This window comes from Terrapene carolina, unplaced genomic scaffold, assembly GCF_002925995.2.
Source record: "Terrapene carolina triunguis isolate 2854851 unplaced genomic scaffold, T_m_triunguis-2.0 Scaffold66, whole genome shotgun sequence".
Taxonomy (NCBI): Eukaryota; Metazoa; Chordata; order Testudines; family Emydidae; genus Terrapene; species Terrapene triunguis.
Genome location: NW_020664417.1, coordinates 67,031,224 through 67,052,707, shown reverse-complemented (window position 1 = coordinate 67,052,707; position 21,484 = coordinate 67,031,224). Strand labels below are relative to the sequence as shown.

At 41.7% G+C, this 21,484-nt stretch overlaps 1 protein-coding gene across 1 annotated transcript in view; it reads left to right on the top strand.

The window, feature by feature from the left end:
* Window positions 1–1,718: 1,718 nt before the first annotated feature.
* PCDH7 (protocadherin 7) overlaps window positions 1,719–21,484 on the top strand; it is a 388,023-nt gene continuing 368,257 nt past the window's right edge. Inside the window, exon 1 of the mRNA XM_024197409.1 lies at window positions 1,719–4,883. Within this exon, the coding sequence (XP_024053177.1) occupies window positions 1,719–4,883 (3,165 nt within the window). The remainder of the gene's footprint in view (window positions 4,884–21,484) is intronic.

Genomic DNA, 21,484 nt, shown 5'->3' with positions numbered 1-21,484 from the left:
GGTTAGAGAGAGCAACAGCAGGAGCACTGTGGTGTGTACCAAGGATGGGTTTGAAGACTGGGCTGGTGTTTTGCGATCAGCAGCTATCCCACTTGCAGCAGCAGAGGGTAAGGCTGGGCTTTCTGGAGTGCAGCGCTTGGCTCGTCCTCCCTCCCTCCCTCTCTCGGCGTGTGTAGCGCAGGCGGCTCTGCTGCTGCAGCGTCAGGGAAGAGCCGCCGGGAGAGGCTCCAGCAGCTCCCACCACTTTGGGCAAACTTGCTGGTTTACTGCTTTTTTCCGAGTGGGAAGCGGCGCCTCAGTTGCCATTCAACATTTTAAAGCACAAGCCGTTTTGCTGTGAAAGCGCCTGAACCACACTTCTCTGAAAGGCACAAGAGGGGAGGCACAACTGCAGATTTCACCCGCCGAGGCGGTGGGGTTCAGAGGAAACAATTGACTGGTATTATTTTCTTTGCAAAGAGGACTGCATTTTTATAAATCGCATCGCGGTTCTTCCCTCCTCCCCTTTGCCATTCCGCTTATATGGATGTAATTCAGAATCTGTTAATTCACGTGGGGGATCCAGTTACATCTCGTTCCGCTTCGGGTATATTAACAAGAGAGCAAAGCAATAATCGCCTTTGGACACATAGCCTTGTTGCTAACCTTTGAACTGAAAGGATCAAGTTCAGATCTGGTTACCTGCATTGGGACGGAAAGGAAGAGAGAGAGAGAGAGAGAGAGAGACTGCAATCTCATTTGTGAATCGCTCTCACAGTGCTGCAGATCTAGATTGCTATAACACATGCAGTGCAAATGCAGGTAAGGCACACACACAAACTGCGGATGCAAAAACAAACTTGGGACTGTTTTTTGTGTGTGTATGTGCATTGCTCCAGCTTTGGAAATTCTGGGCAAACGGCTTCTGCAGTTTTTGTATCGTTGCTTTGTGACTAATGACCTTGCGCAGAGTTATTAAAAAAAAATCCTCTATGGAGAAAGAACTGAACATTTTAGGCGATCTGTGAAGATGGATTTGGGTGCTTTTCTGCTAACCGAAGCGGATTTTCTGTGGACTGCTCTGTGATATAAGGGGTTCTCGCCTACCCACTGTACAGCTACCGATATTATTGGGGATTTTTTTGGTATTTTTATTTTTTATTTTATTTTTAATCAGTTATTTAATTGTGTTTTTGGCCCATTGCTAAGAGGATTGGGAGTTTTCCGGACACAACCCCTTTGAATGAGGCGATTCACATTTTTTTCCGTGTGCGTGCAGAGTGGGGAAAGAAAAGAGCTAATGCCCTAGTCGTAAACGGCTGAGAGAGACAGAGGGAGAAGAGTGTGAATTGTACTTAACTCTAGGAGCAAAGAAGACGACCTGGGAAGAGAGGGGGGGCTTCGAATAGCACCCTGCTGCTCCTGCTTTTATTACAAACCTTGCAAAGTGATTACAGTAAAACCAGAGGAGGAGGAGGAGGAAAATCCCGTCCTATCTGTTGAGATGAATCTTTAAAAAGCAAAATACACTGTCCCATGAACTGTAAGCATATTGCAACTGGAAGGAAGGGGGGAGAGGAGCCAACACCAGGGTTTTGATCACCGATTGCACCAGTTATGAGACAATAAGTTTCCCGGAAGAGAAGGATTTTATAATTGATCATCCGCACGCTGAGCATTTCTGTTGGCTTGTCAGGGGAGCTGGTGGGAGAGAGGAGGGGGTTTTTGGTGCGAAGAAGATGAGGAAGATGCGGACTCTCTTTGGCTTTGTGCATTGCTGCTGCTGCTGCTTCTTGCTCCTGCTGCCTCCTCCACTCTGGGTCAGCTTGGCCGCGGCCAAGCAGCTGCTGAGGTACCGGCTGGCCGAGGAAGGACCTGCCGACATCCGCATAGGCAACGTGGCTTCAGACCTGGGCATCGTAACGGGCTCTGGAGAGGTGACATTCAGCCTGGAGTCGGGCTCCGACTACCTGAAGATCGATAACATGACCGGGGAGCTGAGCACCACTGAGCGGCGCATAGACCGCGAGAAGCTGCCGCAGTGCCAGATGATCTTCGATGAGAACGAGTGCTTCCTGGACTTCGAGGTCTCGGTAATCGGCCCTTCGCAGAGCTGGGTGGACCTCTTCGAGGGCCGGGTCATCATCCTGGACATCAACGACAACACCCCCACTTTCCCCTCGCCTGTCCTCACCCTTACCGTGGAGGAAAACCGGCCCGTAGGGACCCTCTATCTGCTCCCCACTGCCACCGACAGAGACTTCGGTCGCAACGGCATCGAGCGCTACGAGCTGCTGCAGGAGCCCGGCGGCGACGGGGGCAGACGCGGAGGAGGGGGGTCGGCTTCTGCAGCTGAGAGCGCCCTCTACCCCGGCGGCAGTAAGAGGAGGCAGGAGCCGGACGGGGCGGCCCGCAGCAGCGTGTTCGAGCTACAGGTGGCCGACACCCCTGATGGGGAGAAGCAGCCGCAGCTGATTGTCAAAGGGGCGCTGGACCGAGAGCAGAGGGACTCCTATGAACTGAGCCTGAGGGTGCGGGACGGCGGCGACCCGGCCCGCTCCTCCCAGGCCATCCTGAGGGTACTGATCACCGACGTGAACGACAACAGCCCCCGCTTTGAGAAGAGCGTCTATGAGGCGGACCTGGCGGAGAACAGCAGCCCCGGGACCCCCATCCTGCAGCTGCGGGCCGCCGACCTGGACGTGGGGGTGAACGGGCAGATCGAGTACGTCTTCGGGGCGGCCACCGAGTCGGTGAGGCGCCTGCTGCGGCTGGACGAGACCTCGGGCTGGCTCAGCGTCTTGCACCGCATCGACCGGGAGGAGGTGAACCAGCTCCGCTTCACCGTCATGGCCCGGGACCGGGGCCAGCCGCCCAAGACCGACAAGGCCACGGTGGTGCTGAACATCCGCGACGAGAACGACAACGTGCCCACCATCGACATCCGCAAGATCGGCCGCATCCCGCTGCGGGACGGGGTGGCCAGCGTGGCCGAGGACGTGCTGGTGGACACCCCCATCGCCCTGGTGCAGGTGTCCGACCGCGACCAGGGCGAGAACGGCGTGGTGACCTGCACGGTGGTAGGGGACGTGCCCTTCCAGCTCAAGCCGGCCAGCGAGGGCGAAGGGGAGCCTCAGAACAAGCGCAAGTACTTCCTGCACACCTCGGCCCCGCTCGACTACGAAGCCGTCCGTGACTACAACGTGGTGATCGTGGCCGTGGACTCGGGCAGCCCCAGCCTGTCCAGCAACAACTCGCTGCTGGTGCGGGTAGCGGACACCAACGACAACCCGCCGCTGTTCGGCCAGGCCGTGCTGGAGGTCTCCTTCCCGGAGAACAACTCGCCTGGGGAGAGGGTGGCCACGGTGGCGGCCACGGACGCGGACAGCGGCAAGAACGCCGAGATCTTCTACTCGCTGGAGCCCTCTCCCCTCTCCTCGGAGGCGCCCGGAGGCATCTTCAGCATCGACCCGGACTCCGGGGACGTGCTGGTGCAGGCGGTGCTGGACCGCGAGCAGCGCGACACTTACGAGTTCCAGGTGACGGCCCGGGACAAGGGGGTGCCGGCCCTGCAGGGCTCCACCACAGTGGTGGTGCGGGTGGCCGACCGCAACGACAACGAGCCGCGCTTCATGCAGGACGTGTTCACCTTCTACGTGAAGGAGAACCTGCAGCCCAACAGCCCCGTGGGCATGGTGACCGTGATGGACGCCGACCGGGGCCGCAACGCCGAGCTCAGCCTCTCCATCCAGCCCGGGGAGCAGGACCAGGCCGCCGGCATCTTCTCCATCGAGAACGACACCGGCACCATCTACTCCACTGTCTCCTTCGACCGGGAGCAGCAAACCAGCTACACCTTCAAGGTCAAGGCGGTGGACGGAGGGGAGCCGCCCCGCTCGGCCACCGCCACAGTCTCCCTCTTTGTGATGGACGAGAACGACAACCCGCCCGCCGTCACTTTCCCCAGCAACAGCTCCTACACCGTGCTGCCCCCCTCCAGCAACCTGCGCACTGTGGTGGCCACCGTGCTGGCCACCGACGCGGACACGGGCCTCAACGCCGACCTCAACTTCAGCATCGTCGGGGGCAACCCCTTCAAGCTTTTCGAGATCGACCCGGCCAGCGGCGTGGTGTCGCTGGTGGGCAAGCTGGCCCCCAAGCACTATGGCCTGCACCGCCTGGTGGTGCAGGTGAACGACAGCGGCCAGCCGCCCCAGTCCACCACCGCCTTGCTCCACGTCTTCGTCAACGAGAGCCTCTCCAACGCCACCGTGGTGGAGAGCCAGGTGGCCCGCAGCCTGCACACGCCCCTGGCCCAGGACATCGCCGGCGACCCCAGCTACGAGCTGAGCAAGCAGCGGCTCAGCATCGTCATCGGGGTGGTGGCCGGAATCATGACGGTGATCCTGCTCATCCTGGTGGTGGTCATGGCCCGGTACTGCCGCTCCAAGAGCAAGCACGGCTACGAGGCGGGCAAGAAAGACCACGAGGACTTCTTCACCCCGCAGCAGCACGACAAGGCCAAGAAGCCCAAGAAGGACAAGAAAGGCAAGAAGGGCAAGCAGCCCCTCTACAGCAGCATCGTCACCGTGGAGGCCTCCAAGCCCAACGGGCAGCGCTACGACAGCGTCAACAAGAAGCTCTCCGACAGCCCGAGCATGGGCCGATACCGCTCGGTCAACGGCGGCCCGGGCAGCCCGGACCTGGCCAGGCATTACAAATCCAGCTCGCCGCTGCCCACTGTCCAGCTTCACCCGCAGTCCCCCACCGCCGGGAAAAAGCACCAGGCCGTGCAGGAACTGCCCCCGGCCAATACTTTTGTGGGGGCAGGAGACAACATCTCCATTGGATCGGACCACTGCTCCGAGTACAGCTGTCAGGCCAGCAGCAAGTACAGCAAGCAGGTAAGGGTGCTGGGCTCACCCCCTAACTACTTCCAACCGCACTTCCATACAGCTAGCCCTCCCATCCCCAGCAAGTAGGTGTGGAAGCTGGGGACCCTCCCTGTTACACACAGACAAAGGCAGTCCTCTAGCCAGCACCAAGTATTGTAAGCGAGGGAGAGAGTCAGGGGATCCCCTTTGTACTCTTCCCTACTCCTCCCTGCAGGCAGCCAGTGGAGCCAGCCGCAAGTACAGCTGGCAAGTAAGGAAACCAAAGACACCCCATCTCCTCCTTCACGCCACACAGCCTGCCAGCTAACTGGCAGTAAGTAATGAGCAGATAGAGGAGTCGGGGACTCCCCACTAAAATTATTCCTCCTCCCATGCCTCACAAACACAGGAGGAAGCCTGTAGCAAATACTGTATAGTTTATGAGAGTGAGGGCAGAGGGCTCCCTCCCTCCAAGCCAGCAATCGAGTAAACCCCTAGAAGGGAATCCGAGACGTCCTTATCAGCCCCCAGCACATACATCCAGCCAGCAACCAGCACAACGTGGGAGCTGCAGACATCCTCCCCCTCACCACACAGTCTTCAAGCCACAGATAACCAGCCAGTAGTAAGCACAACAAGCAGGTAAGGGAAACAGAGACATCCCCATTACCCACTGCCACCACCACCCACATATACCCAGCCAGCCACCAGAGTCCCTTTGAAACAGGCAGCCATCAGTGTCTTTCTTTCAGAGGGAGGTGCATCCACTAGACAACAAGGTTCCATTGAGAGAGCGAATTCTTTCCTGCCACCCAGGCAGCAGGGTCCTATTGAGAGAGGGAGCTGTCCTCTGACTTCATTCACACTCTCTATGGCTTTGTGTATACATGTGTGTGAATTTGCAGCCACGATGTTAAAAGGTTGAGGGATCTAATTATGGGTAATTTATTAAGATTCAGATCTCTCTATAATATATGTGCCTGATTGTGATTCCACTTATATCTTTTTCTTTATACCACTAATACCATTGATTTCAGAAGACTGACTCTTGATAAGAGCAAGTGAGCTCAGATTTGGCCCCTACTTCTATAATAGTTTAACTGGTTTGGAGAATATTATATTAAATTCATAAGGCCCCAATTGTGCCACCCTCAATCACACTGAGTAGTATCTGAATGTCAGTAGTGGTGGGACTGACTTCCGTGGTATCACCAACTCAGTAAAATATTTCTGAACTTACAAGTGATACAAGTGACTGATTCTGATCTTACTTACATTGATGTAAATCAGGCATTGAAGTCAATGGAGTTCTGCCAGTATAAAAGGAAGATACCAGTGTAATACCTGGCACCAATTTGGTGTAACATAGTGGAGAATCAGTCCATTATTATAATTCAAACCTATATTTTTATTTTATAAAGCTGAATTTTGAGCTGAGATAATTTTCCTTGACTTACTTTGTTGGGAGGTTATATGCTGAGAAAAATGTTTTGCAGTTGGTACTGTCATGGGGTGGGGGTAAGGGGAGAGGAGGATCTGCATAAGATGAAAGTTCTGAAAGTTTTCTCAACTACTATGCACATTATGCAAGATACTATAGATAAATGAATGTAGATTCATGCAAATATGGTGCCAAGTCTGGAACATTGAAAATCTGACAAATTTGACAAAAATGCTTTCTTTCCCACTTATTAACATGCAGATATGGTACACAACTACATGTTTATACTTTGAGATGTCTGTTTGTGTACTAAAATTGACTTTTATAATATGCAACCAGTATTTGCATTCTGCATGGTGGAATAATATATTGTAAGTAGAAGTGGATGTCACGAGCCATTCATTCTTTCAGCTGAGCTACAAAACTGGTATGATTGATGTAATATTTGCTAATATTTTTTGTGTATGTTGTTTTACTAGTCATACTAATGTTTTACAGAACATTTGACATAGTAGTTTTTTGGCAAAACATTTCATTAACTTTCTCCCAGGGAGACCATTATAAATTTACTTTTGAAAATATTGCTTATATAAAATGTAAAATAGTAGAAAAGTTCACAAGCTTCCATCCTCTAAGGTTTATTAAACACATAGTAGATTATGCCTTTTTAGTGATCATTATACCAACACATGAGGTATAATCCATGCTAATCAGATACTAAATCTTTCTTGCTGCCAGAATTCATCTCAAAATATGAATTAAAGACTGTCAAAAGTATAATTTGTTTTTGGTGAAAAAAATGGCTTGTGTGTTAAATGTAGGAATTGGTAAGAGATTAGACTATACAAATGACTACTTGTGCTGATACATGCTTTCTTTGAGGTTTTTGTGCAAAAATATATTGATTGTATCTTGTTTATTAAATTATTTAGAATATTTTCCCAGGACATATTTTTGATGTACAATACATTATGAGATGTCCTGGGAGAAGAAAATAGCTTACTACACTTTTACATACAACAATCAAAGTGGAAGGAACACATCAAGAAAAACTCTTAATTTATCTAGTTTAAAACAGCTCCCTTCCCCCCATACCTGTGTCTCAGTTAATGTCTGACAGCTTTTTGTGAAAGTAGTTTGGTTATAAAGATCAATATAATTGAGTAATTTATGGCTGATATTTTAATGTCTTAACACAGGAGTTATTTTAAAATATACTAAAAAGTTTACATTACTCAACATTTTGGTTTAATATCTTTATAAGTATTGTAACTGAAGTTTTCTTTGGATAAAATAAATAGCTTCTCAGAATGGTCAGCATACACACAAACACAAACATGCATATATATTAAAGACCGGACAGTGGGTATTGACTCAGAGGACAGTAAGAATAATGTTAAATAAAAACTTACAGGATAGATTTTTTTTGGCAGACTATTTCTGTTATAGCTATCCTATGGGCACTTGCTAACTTGCTGCTGAGTGACATTTATGTGCTCTTGTGCTTTAATTTTTTTAAAATTTTATTTTAATATAATAATGAGTGTATCAGGCGGAGGTTTATATAAATAACCTGAACTTTTCATATCTCAAACATTACCATTTGAGCATTGACTGACTCACCAGAGTAGGTATTCATATTCTTGAACACTTAAACCAGATACTCAGTGTCTTGTTTAGAAGGAAAGGTGACGCATTTAGAAATCAGTTACTATCAAATAGTATTAATTTTATCATAGTTTAATTGTACATACAAGGTAAAACAAGTGGAACATTCACATGCATATTACAGCAAGAGATTAGCTGAAACTTGCATGTCTTTCCTCATTTACTCATTGACAGTTGCCTTTATTCCATGGAGAGATTAGAAAGTGCATGAAGTTTTAAAGACAAGTAAATAGACAAATCAGGAAGTGCCCATCCTGAAGTAGATGAGGGTGATATCCATTATCCATTAATGTAATTAGACTTGGTAATTGATACATCTTCATACCCACAATATTGTTGCCAGGGGAAAGGTCTCCATTTACAGTACCAAATGGTGTGCTCAAGTGAGTACACAGGTAATGTCTTTCCATTCTGATTTTGTGTTGTGCTGTACTTTTTTTTCTTCAAGGCAACATATATTTAGTTTTAGAGTTTAGTACCTCATACTTAGTTCTTCAGGGTATTTTGTTTGGTGCAGTACCATATGAAACACTATAAACCACAAAAATCAACAACAACAAAAACACCTCTTGGCATAAGTATTAAAAATAATAGATTTTAAAACTAAATTTTGTATTGGATACACTACTTACTTTTAATAAAGTTTAGTTAGATATTATAGCATTATGACACATCATATTTAACCTTCACTTTACAACAAATTTCTATTCCCTCCCCCCCCTCCCCAAATTACCTTAAAGGAGCCTCTTTCAAGGCTGTTCTTGTCTTATTAATATGAAGTTTCTGTCCGAAATAGCATATTATTTTAGACCTTGATTTAGCAGTCCATCCCTATTCAGCAAAACACTTAACCATATGCTTAACTTTAAGCAAATGCTTAAATCCCATTATCTTCAGTGGGATTTAAACATTTGCCTAAAATTAAGCATATGCATAAGTGCTTTGCTGAACAGGCATGGATTTAGGCAAGTGCTTTGCTCAATCCGGACCTGATGACCTGATCTTCAAGGTGCTAAACACTGCCTGTGAGATGATGAACATGCTTAACTTCCAGCAAAGACAATACAAGTTAAGGAAGTTCAGCACATCACAGAAGCAATCAGCAGCTTGGAGGATTGGCTCCCTAATCATAATTGTAAATTAGAAGTAATAATTTTCTATTATGCAGTATTGCTTGTCAATTAATCTTTGTATGTTATATTCCACTTTGCTTTATAATGAAAAATAATAGGAAACACATGAAAAGATATTAGGGCAGATTTCATCCACTGAAACTTTTAGGCATGGTGTGAGATTTTTATGTTAACCTCTGCTAGAGGCCCCTTAGAGGTTTTTTTTTTTTTTTTTGTCTGTTGATGTCCACTGGTTTCTCTTTTATTTGCTATGCAAAGATGATGTCTGAAGAATGGGATCTTTAAAATATTCTGGATGCTTTTTCAAAGAAATATATGTCACCTTCAGTGTGATTAGAAAGAGCTATGTAAGAATCTGTGAATGTCATTATCTCTTTGCTTGAGGTACATTGTTGCCTATCCAATTCTATAATTCTTTATGAATTACCCTCATGCTTTTGCTATTTGGAAAATGTGCTGCTTAGTGAAGAAAACTGTTATCACACCTAAGTGTGGTGACAAGCCTACCCAGTTGCATCTCTATAACAATACAATTTGTAGAAATTAATTAAAAAAATCTTCTTAGTATGCTATTCAGTTAATCGGTTTACACAGGTATTGTACATTAACAGTCTCTTGGATTGTGGAAACATTGTATATGGCTGGTTATCACATATGTGAGTTGTAACTATAAATTAAAGTATCCATTCTCCCATCAGTATGCACATGTAACTCCTGTTGAAGTTAATGAGAGGTTATGCCTGGTGCATCAAGGAGCAGTCAATCTTAAATGTACAGTTTAACCAGCCAAGCAAACATCCTCTTTCTTCATGATAATGTATGTAAAACTGTTTATAAAAATTACAGACTAATCCCCGAGAGTAAAGTTGGTCATGACTTGTGCCTTGACTAATTTTCTTGAGCCTAATCAATGTTTTTTAAAAAATCTTACTTTAGCACTAGCTCAATGTAGAAAAGAAGTGTGGAGCTTTGGGATGAGGTGTAACATTTTAACATTTAACATGGATACAGTTTGGAGAGAAGTTTCTAAAAGCATAGCTAGATGTTCTATCTTCAGTTTGCAAAAGAGTAAATATTCTACAGTTGGTTTTAGAAATGGCCCATATTTGTCACTTAGTAACAAATCACTTTGGAAACAGGGACTAATTAAACATGGTGATATATCTTTTGAAGTTTTTATTAGCTCTACTTAACACACTGTCTTCAGTTAACAAGTAAAGGCTTTATTTTCCTGTTCAGTGAAACCCTCATGTTCTGTGTGCAAAAAGCTAACTTGCTATGACAATCATCCCTCACTCCAAAGGGATGGAACTGAGTAGAGGAGGAGTGTCATGCTTTGAAGGACTAAAGAATGCCTATTGTTGAGGGCAGACGGGAAAGCAGGCATCTTCAAAGGGATAGGGTGTGATTTACTATCTTTGACAGCTCCCTGACTGTATGTATGGATATTTTCCAACCTGAGCATATTAAAATACTCCAAAAATTAAATATCTGAATTAAAGAAATATATATTTAAAAACAAACTAAGTGTGGAATGATTGGGTTGGAGAACATTGGTCCTTATACACCTGTGATACTGAAGCATATGTTTATATAAATGCTTCTTCATTTCTGCCTGCTTAGATACCTTGTGCCCCAATATTTATTGCAAGTTTGACTGACTAGTATTTTTGCAGACTAATTTCTGCCCTGAAATGACAGACAAATTGCCTTGTAAATTTGATCCATGGAAGTTTTTGAATGTTTGTGCAGTTAACTTTTCAGAGCATTGCCCTTAAACAGAAAACTTGGCCATGATTAGGTTTTGCAGTAAAACATAATCATAAATCATCAGACTTCAGAATTCAAATCTTGTTGGTATTTTTCTTGTTAGCTAATTACCTAAGTCCTTTAGAAGCACTCTAAATTCTTTACTATAATTAGTTTAAACATGTCATGTTATTTTCTTTTACTTATGGAAATACTTAAAGTACATCTTTGTTACACATATTTGAGAAATACAGTTCAGCATCTTACAGCCAGGCTTCTAAAGCATGTTTTCAGCATTTCTGTTTATAGTAAATGTTAAGGAACTGTTAAATCTACAAAATGAATTCCCGGTATTCATTCTTAGAATGGGTAAAATATATTGCATATAAATTACAACATAACCTTCTCCATATCTTTTTACTGTTTCATATTCTAACAAAGGAGTTTGTATGTCATATGTCTGGGAGATGTGCTCAGTATCCTTCTTATTTGGCTTGATTTCTCTTATCTAAACGAGAGATTCGGTTGTCCCTAGTTATATCATGTTTTGGACATTTGTAGTGTTACTCTAAATGTTGCATTCTGCAAATATTTTGAAATGACATTATTAAACTTATTATTATTAATTATCACCCACATTAATGAATTAATATCTAAATGGAAACAAAGTTTTACATTGCATAATATCTCTTTTGAACCAAAAGATAGTAAGAGAACAATTCCAACTTTTACACAGAATGTAAGTGACACCTTAATATTTATCGACCATGCCACCACGCCAGGTGACTTGCAAAAGTAAATTACCCAATTCATATAACTTTACCAATATGTGCTGAATGACTCCAATAACCAGTATAAGAAGGGCATTCAGAGTATTATTATGCAAAAATATCTTTATATTTCCTCTTTCAGATTGATCCCACAATGCCCATTCCTATGTTGCTTTGTTAACTTCCACTCTGACCTGATACCTTAACATGTACTATGTTGGTATGTCACATATATCAGAGAACCAGTCTTGGGGTTTGTTACTGTCAAGGCTCCTTTCCCACTCTGAATTTTAGGGTACAGATGTGGGGGCCTGCATGAAAACTTCTAAGCTTAACTACCAGCTTAGATCTGGTCCGCTGCCACCACTCCCAATGGGCTAACTTCCTTCCCTGGGTAGCCTTGAGAGACTCTTCCACCAACTCCCTGGTGAACACAGATCCAACCCCTTGGATCTCAAAACAAGGAGAAATTAACCATCCCCCCTCCTTTCTCCCACCAACTCCTGGTGGATCCAGACCCAATCCCCTTGGATCTAAAAACAAGGAAAAATCAATCAGGTTATTAAAAAAGGCTTTTAATTAAAGAAAAAGGTCAACATCATCTCTGTAAAATCAGGATGGAAAATAACTTTACAGGGTAATCAAACTTAAAGAGCCCAGAGGACCCCCCCCAGCCTTAGGTTCAAAGTTACAGCAAACAGAGGTAAACACCCTAGCAAAAGGTACATTTACAAGTTGAGAAAACAAAGATAAAATTAACACACCTTGCCTGGCTGTACTTACAAGTTTGAAATACGAGAGCCTTGTTCAGAAAGATTTGGAGAGCATGGATTGATGTCTGGTCCCTCTTAGTCCCAAGAGCGAACTCCCACCAAAACAAAGAGCACAAACAAAAGCCTTCCCCCCACCAAGAATTGAAAGTATCTTGTCCCCTTATTGGTCCTTTGGGTCAGGTGTCAGCCAGGTTACCTGAGCTTCTTAACCCTTTACAGGTAAAAGGATTTTGGAGTCTCTGGCCTGGAGGGATTTTATAGTAGTGTACACAGGAGGGCTGTTACCCTTCCCTTTATAGTTATGACAGTTACTGTTTTGTATGATTTTTGAAATTTGCAAAATTATTTAAAACCAAATTCCATAATATGTAAATATACAGTCTGTCTCATGCTGGAGGTCAGATAAAATTATCAAAATGAGCCCTTCTGACCTTAAAAATCTGAATACAAAAGAAATTTGGAAAAACACTCTACATATGAAAAAAAAAATCACAATACTTACTTACACATCCCTACTGTGATGGGGCAGCTGCAGGTGCAGGAACCAGTGTGTTTCTGAGGTCGCTATTGTATCAGTGTGATGGCATATCAGATTGGAGGGGAGCCAACTGAGAGTGGTGGGGATGGATATAATGAGAATTGCATGAATGAAAGAAAATAAAGTAAGCTTTAAGGTATTTTGTGTTCTTGGTTCCTCTCTCAGCTTGGGGGAAATTCAGCAAATACTGATAACGGAATTTTGTACTTTACTTTTTTAGGCCACTTACAAATATCAAAAATTCAAAACCACATTCAATACCAAAGCGCCAGTTCAGCAGGCTACTTAAACATATCCCTAACTTTAAGTATGTGAGTAGTCCCAAGTACTTTACTGAATCAGGGACCAAATTCTTTCTTGTGTTTGTTACACCAGTGCTAGTTCAGTGAAGCTGACTGATTACATAGTTGTACTTGAGAGTAGAGTTTGTCCCACACTTTTCAGAAAACAGGAGACATAATTTAATACAAAATGTGAACACTGAATAACCAGAGTTCCTTAAAAAGTGCAGTATTTTTCCTCTAAGGGGGAAAAAACCAACCAACCAACCAAACACTTGAAACCAGTAAAATCTTATGGATTCTTGACATTGGCTATGCAATCTTGTTTGAACAGAACTGTGCTTTTCAGTCAGATTCAGAACAGAGAGGTTTAGAAAATTATCTGATTTCTTTTTCATTGTTTACATCCTTTAAACCGGTCATTTCCCCACTCAGAAATTTGTTCTACTGCCATCCCTACATTAGCTTGTACAGATATTGTTGTAGCATGACTTCCAATGCATACTTTTATTATTCTCACAAAGGATCACAAATAGTACACTAATTATTATCTTATAAATGACAATTAGGAGCTCAAAAAAAGCATTTTATACTTATTTTGTTTTAAAACTTAGCTTGGTCTATCCTGACACTGGCAAGCATAATCTATTATGTAGTAAGATTTTATTTTATTGGCATTTATTCAACAACTCAAAAAGAAATACCTCAAAACCTCACCTTTTACATTATTAATGGTTTAGAACCTTGACTGTCTTGTTCAATATTACTTGCCTGAGGATAGTGAGCAGGATTTGGCCCTATATTAAATGCAAAATGCAGAACCATTGTTGTAACAATATTCCCAGAGTTATGTTTCTTGGATATAAGGTTCAAGAGAGTATAACTCCATTCTTAAGTATGTTCTTGATCATACTAATGGGCAGTGCTTGGCTAAATATGCACAGACATCTTTGTTAAATCTACTGGGCAGTCCATTGTGCGTATTTGATCATGCAATTGTGTGCTGTCCCCTAGTGTGCATACAATTGAGACAGATTTGACCTAAAATGCTTGCCTACTTTTGAAATTAAAACTTTGCCACCCAGTTGAGGTCATGCACATTGGTTGACCAAATCTGGCCTGGGCAAATCTATGTAATTTACTAAGTTTAAAACTCTAATTCTGTATGCTAAGTTTAACCCACAACAAATGTTCTCATTGAAATCTATGTCTCCTAAAATCAAGATTAAAAACAAAAATGGAAACATCACTAATGAAGCAATAGCAGGTGCAAATATAATAGACATTGAATTAAATTGTTCTTTTTTCAGTGTTTTCATTACAATAGTGTCAGTTAATATTTTATTATTTTTACCTCCCCCAACTTTATTTTTTGCTGCTTTTAACATGCATTTGGCTTGATTCTCTAGACGGTTACTCCAGTTTTATGCTAGTGCAGTTTCATTACTTTCAGTGGCATTACATGGACATAAAATTTGAATAATACAGTGGTGAATAAAGCTCCTGATCTCCCTCCATGTGCACTAAATAGGTTGTAGTGACATTATGTGTGTGTACTTCATTATATCAGAAAGGGAGATCTTAGTTGATGTGAAAACAAAATCATTCATACTTTATGAATATATAATTATGTTACAGCTGCCTTATGAGTTTACCAAAAGGCAATAATTGATTCCTTTGAAATAAAAGTTATTTTTTCTCCAAGTAATTTTGTGAATCCTTGTTCAGTGGGAATAATTGTACTAGAAATTGCAAGACCTCTATTTAATTACAGGTCACTACATGCTCAACCAGTGACCTTCCATTCTGATCTTGGGATATAACTGTTTTACAGATTTAGAAAACTCATTCATAAGACTAACTTAAATATGTACTTGCAATTTCATTCTGCTGCCTGCCATCTAAGGGACTGAATCTGCCACCTTTACTCACATTGAGTAATGTTTTACTTCACAAGTAGTTCTATTGAAATAAACTAGTTTATTCATAGAACAAGTAATGCTTAGCGTATATAAGGATGACAAAACTGGGTCCGAAATTAAGCAGCATCCATTTTCCTTGTGGCTTTGAACCATCAGCAATTTTTTCCAGCAATTATAAAACATACTGTGCATCTTGTAACTTAACAATTAATACACATTTACAAAATGGAATTTTCAACTAGAATAGCTAAAGAAATATACAGATAAGAGTGCTAAATAAGTGCTAAATAACATATTATATATTTTAGCAGAATATGTGTTGATTTACTGTATGAAATCTTTCGAAAGAGACAAAGGGGATGATTCTGATCTCACATACATCAATAACTCACTTGAACAGGTGTAAAACAAGGAGAAGTAAGATCAGAACCATTCCTATTTATTCTTCTTTTTACTTCTTGGCCTTTTATGAGAGCTATGAGTTGGGGATCCTACTCACATTTCAGTTAATAACAAAACTCTCAATGACTGATGAGAGCAGGATCAGATACCCCTGGTTTATTTCACTGCTATGAAACACCAAAATATACTCTTGTTACTCTTTGACTTATGGGGAGTTATTAGCATATAAAGCTGTGGTATATCAGGTCCCAAATTTATAATTTGTTTGCATTTTTGTAAACAGAAAAGAGTATATTATTTGAATGGCTATATGATATGTTTGTCCTTTACTATATTGAATTTAGAAAAAGATGACTTGGAGGAACTCATATTTAGTCTACTAATAAGGAAAACAAATAAGATTAACTGTGTTTGCAAAACTATGATCATTCTAAATATATATTTATTAAATATGATTTAAAAGTATGCTTTTTCTAGCATTAGTTTTTCTTTTGTGTGGAGGAAAAGATAAAGAGCAGTATGAAATTCTCTGCATGTAAAACAGATTGAACAGATTTACTTAGCCTGCTTATTCAGAGTATTGCAAAATAGATTTTGACTTGTGTGGTATTCAACAGGGTATGGGTTTTGCTATATTCCCTTGGCTGTGCAGATTTTGCTGAATGTACTGATAATTCATCTTGAACATTCTAACACTGAAATTCAGGGTACTTCCATAGAAATCTAGTGTGCTGAATTTAGAGTGTATGTTTTTACTTGTTCTTCATTAAGTATAGAAAGTGACTGGAATCTTCAAGTTAAATGGTAACCTTCCTGGAGAATTAATGTTACATAAATATAAAAGGGCTAGTTAAAGCTTCCCGCTACCAAATGTTTCTAAAAAGCTTTATGTATTTATAAGACTTCATGATCTACTATTGATGCAAATTACTAAGGATAGAAGAAAATCCATCTGTTATCAAAGAAAAAAAATAAATGAAATAAGTCCAAGGATTTGAAAGACTTAGCATTAAGAACTAGGAATTCATACTTTGTGATGGGTTTATAATAATTGACAGAAGAAAAGGCTTCTTTTTAGCATTCACAAAGGTTTTTTTTTTTCAACTAAGGGAAAATGACTTTGCTATAAAAGCCTCTCTTGTAACATATCCTGTTTCATTTTATAATTTTGTATGCTCTACTAAAAATCTCAATTAAAATATGACCTAACACCATTTCGTGTAGCGTTGGGAATTATTAGTTTTATTATTACTACCCTTACATCTAATCAAATTGTCCGTAGCTAAATAAATAGCATTTCATCAAGAGACACTGGTTTCCAATCTACTAGGATTCAGATTACTAGCATGAGAATGTATCTAAAGCTAGTGTCTTCAATCTGCAACTAATTGTGCACTGATATGGTATTGCCCACAGGCAGTTCTCTTTTGCTGTCTTGATAAATGATAGATTTTTCTATGAGTTAATGTTAAAATCAGATGGAGACATATTATAGTGTAGTTACTACTCTTAACCTTTCTTCTTTGCTAATTTGAAATATGCACCATTTGGAGAGAACTATGTATTTAATTTCCTTAAGAATAATCTCAGGAAAAATAATAATAATTTAAAAAAGAATCCTACTCACACTAAAATAGAGCTAGTTTTATGGAAAACTTGTATTGTTAAAAAATCTGACATGTATGCAGAGTCCCCTGCCAAAATTTCTGGGAACTGAAGTGGGTAGCCAACAGATGAGCTCAAATTGAACCATAAAGCTTTGCATGCTGTTAGCCTATAGTAACACATATTTGTTACTGTTTCCCTCTGTCTTCCTTCCTTTTCCCTCCTACTAGTTGTCAGTCACTTGTTGAGTTTTGACTGTATTATAAACTGTACAGGGCAGGGACTATATATAACATTTTTACTCATGAATCTCAAAGCACTTTACAAAAGAGGGTTTGTGTAAGTCCTAGCACAAAGGTAATATTAATAGTAATCTGCAAAATGAGGACAATTTTCATGTTTTAAAAATTATTAGTATATTTGTATTATCGTACCACCTTGGATCCCTAGTAATGGACCAGGACCCCACTGGGCTAGGTGCTGTACAAACATAGAACATGTTAGATATGAATGTTAGATATGAGAGAAGCTTTTAAAGAAGGGAATGAATAAAGGTTAAAAAGACTAGTGGGGCAACCACTGTTTTGGGCATTGAAAGAAGGCTTTGTTATGATCCATGTAATTTTGTTCCTGCAAAATGATTCCAACAGTTTGAAATCTGTTCTTCACCTTACTGGTTACATGTGAACAGCTCTTCGCTTTTGCACTAAAGCAAGTGGGAATTGTTCGCTGTCACAAATAATAAATAACAAGAGTACCCAATCTGCACAGCATGGAAGTGATAAAAACACATGCTTATGAGTGCTTCAGATTTCACAGCTATTAATTTTGAACTTTTTGATTGCAGTTCTGTTTTACAAGAATAGATGCTGTTAGGGCTGCAGTACACCGTGACAGTGAGAAATTATGACAACATGCATTTATCATTATGAACCTGATCTATTCTGTCTAGGAGGTGATAAGATAGTGTCCCTAGAGCCAAACTCATAAAATGTTTCTCACCTTTATTGCATGTTTAACTCTTTTTAATACTAATAGTTGTTAAAATATTTCATAGCACTGGCTAATATTAAGTACTAATTTATTCTAAGGAGGATTACTTTGTACATGATGAACACGTGTAACTCATCAATGTTAATGGGAGCTGTATGTACACATTGAGGGCCCCCAAGTATAAGTGTCCTGTATGCTACTGCATATACAACTTGTTCGCTCATTCACATCTACATAGAAGACACTCTGTCTCCTGGTTAAAACCCCTCATAATGCATTTTTGGGAAGAAAAAATAATGGACCTAAAAGGACTGTGTTCAAGCAGAAAAAAGTGTTACATTGTAACTTTGGTAAAAGACACCTTAAAATTTTAAACAGTACAATACATGATGTCTCTAAAAAGTGTAATTTCCAAATACAGAGGTATTATTAAAGTGTTGTAGCTAATTTTATTTTCCAGTCTATGAATGCAGTATTTACTTCGCAATATAGAGCATGAATTTAGCAATCCAATTTTTATTTTATGGACCCATTGTGGACAATGCTATTAAATATGAGTAAGGCTATGTTTCTTTCATGGAGGTCATGGAAATCATGGATTCCGTGACCTCTGTGACTTCCACAGTGGCTGTGTGGTTGACTTCAGGGCCACCCAATCAGCTGGCCCCGAGCAGTGGTCCTGGGGGCGTCTCCAGGGAGTGCCCGAGCAGCGGTCCTGGGAGCCGCCCCGGAGCCAGCTGTACCGGCCTCTGCTCTGGCGGCCCAGGGCAGCTGGCTCCAAGGACCGTGCAAGCAGCAGCCAGTGTGGCTGGTCCCAGGGACGGCCCAAACAGCAGTCCTGGGGGGGGGGGCAGACCCAGGGAGCATCTGAGCAGCAGCCTGGGGTCACCCGCACCAGCCACTGCTCGGGCGGCCCCAGGCAGCTGGCTCCAGGGACCACTGGAACAGTGGCTGGTGTGGTTGGCTCCAAGGAGCGCCAGAGCAGGGGTTCTGGGGGTATCCTGGGGACTGCCGGAGCCGTGGCGGTCCGAGTGCAGCTGGAGCAGCAGTCATGGGGCAGTTGGAGTAGTGGTCCCAGGGCGGTTGGAGCCACAGTCCGGGGATGCCTGGAGGCAGTCCGGAGAGTGGTCCTGGGAGCAGCAGCGGGGGGTGGGGCACTCAACCCTCACTACTGGAGCAGTGGCCCCCAGCGGGGCCCCAGAAGTAGAGATTTTGGATGAAAGTCATGGGCAGGTCACCAGCCATGAATTTTTATTTATTGCACCTGACCTGCCCATGACTTTTACAAAAAATACCTGTGACTAAATCTTAGCCTTAAATATGAGTAATTCCTGAAGCTTTCCCTGTACTATGAAACATCAGGAATCTGAATTCTGATCATATATGGTATTTTCATACAGGGTATGATAGCACAGTCTTTACACAGACAAAACTGCCAGTGACTTCAATAAGAAATTATCCAAAGTAAATATAATTGGCTTGGGCCACTAGAAAATGTCAGCGGTAAGTTGAGGGAATAATGAAATGGATAAGAGAACAGCAGCCATTTCTTTTCAACTTATTACAATACAAAAAAAGTTAATTATTTTACCTAAAATAACTTTATTGTTTATTTTCAATTTAAATACCAAAAAATAAAATAATACCTGTGAATCTTAGTTACATTACAACAATTACAGTTGGAATCACAACAGATCCCTAACAGCATTAAAATAATCATTCAGATAGGTACTCAGTCAGCTAGCCACCTACACGAAGCTCCTTTCCTCCCTTTCATTGTTCCAGGAAGCATACCCTCTGCCTCCTCCAAAACCCCTATCAAGCTGTGGTATCTTTTTCAGCATGCCCAGAATGTCATCAAATTCAGATTCCTCTGGACTAAGAGTAACAAATTCAAAAGTCCTTGAGCCCTCACAGACAACACTCTCCCAGCAGTTCCCTCTCTTTTATAATGAGGGGGATTCACCTGGAGCTCCTCTGCTCCTGTGGCAGCGTGGTACTCGGGGAGAGAGGTAATCCCTCAAATAGGCCATCCTCAAGCCATTTAGGGCCTTAAATGGCCAACACCTTAAATCCTACCAGAGACCAATAGAAACACAGTGCAGATCCTGGAGCGGTGGTTTCACATACTCTCAGTGAGATGTCCTGCTCAACATGTGAGCTGCTGTGCTCTGCATCAGTTTCAGTTTCTGAATGGTTTTAAGGTGTAGCATCTTGTAGAACATATTGCGATAGTCTGATCTTGAGGTTAAAAAGGAACAATGTCATAGAAAAAGAGAAGTCCAAGTTATATTAGTCACATTTTTGTTCTTAATAGATTTTTCTATGGTAGAAAATTGCAGATATTTATTTTCTCTTCCAGAGGAAAAATCTAGCATTTTAGCAAGAATTTTCTTAGAGATAAAAAGGAGAGCAGTTAGAGAGAGTTCAGGTTCCCCCCCCCCAATAATTTTGCTACAAACTCCAAAGGAAAGGTGGGGTTTGCTTTTTTAAAAAAAAAATAATTCTAGCATTGTAATTTTTGGCCAGGTCTTTTATTAAAAATTTGGGGAAAATATTTTTTGGGAGGTGGGGTGACTTAGGAGAAAATGATTTTTCTTTATCTTCCTTTTCTTCAAAAGCAATACATACAAAACACGCCGGGGGATATAGATAGGAAATTTGCATCTTTTGGTGCTTTCATGATTGCCTGAATTTTTGTAAGCTTATATTTGGAAAGATTTTGAAAGAATTCTTATACAAGGCATAGACTAGCAACTAGTATGAAGAAATGAAGACAATATAACATAAAGAAAACCTAGATGGAAACAATTGTATCCAAAGAGTTTTCTCATTCTCAGTTTCTTTATTTAAACACAAAGATTCTGATGAAATAAATCCATCTGGTGAACCTTAAAATAATCACTATGTTGTTTTTATGGAAAGCTGTTTCAAGAACCAGATAAATTGAACATTGCTATAAGGTTTGTGTTTGGAGGGAGATATTTTTCTAGTGATGCAGTATATCAGAGATCCAAAGCATAGTACTCATATATAGGGGAATCTTGACCTCTTGTGGCATTTCCAATGTACCCTTGGATTCTTCAGTATTTATGTATGTCAGTCCCAGGTCTTCATGGCCTGAATTTTTGGTCTTTCTTTCCCCAGTGACATCGTGAAGGTTTTTACACTTTAACTCCAGACTTCATTCTTCCCACCAAACAGGTTTAGTTTTCGCACTGTCTCACTGGGATAAAGATGTCAGTGAGCACCAAGCAACCAAGCGATAAGAAAATTTTGAACACTGAACGTTTTTCAAACTTCATTCTCTCTGCTGGATTATGGAAAATGTTGGAAGCTCAGCAGTACTGGACTCA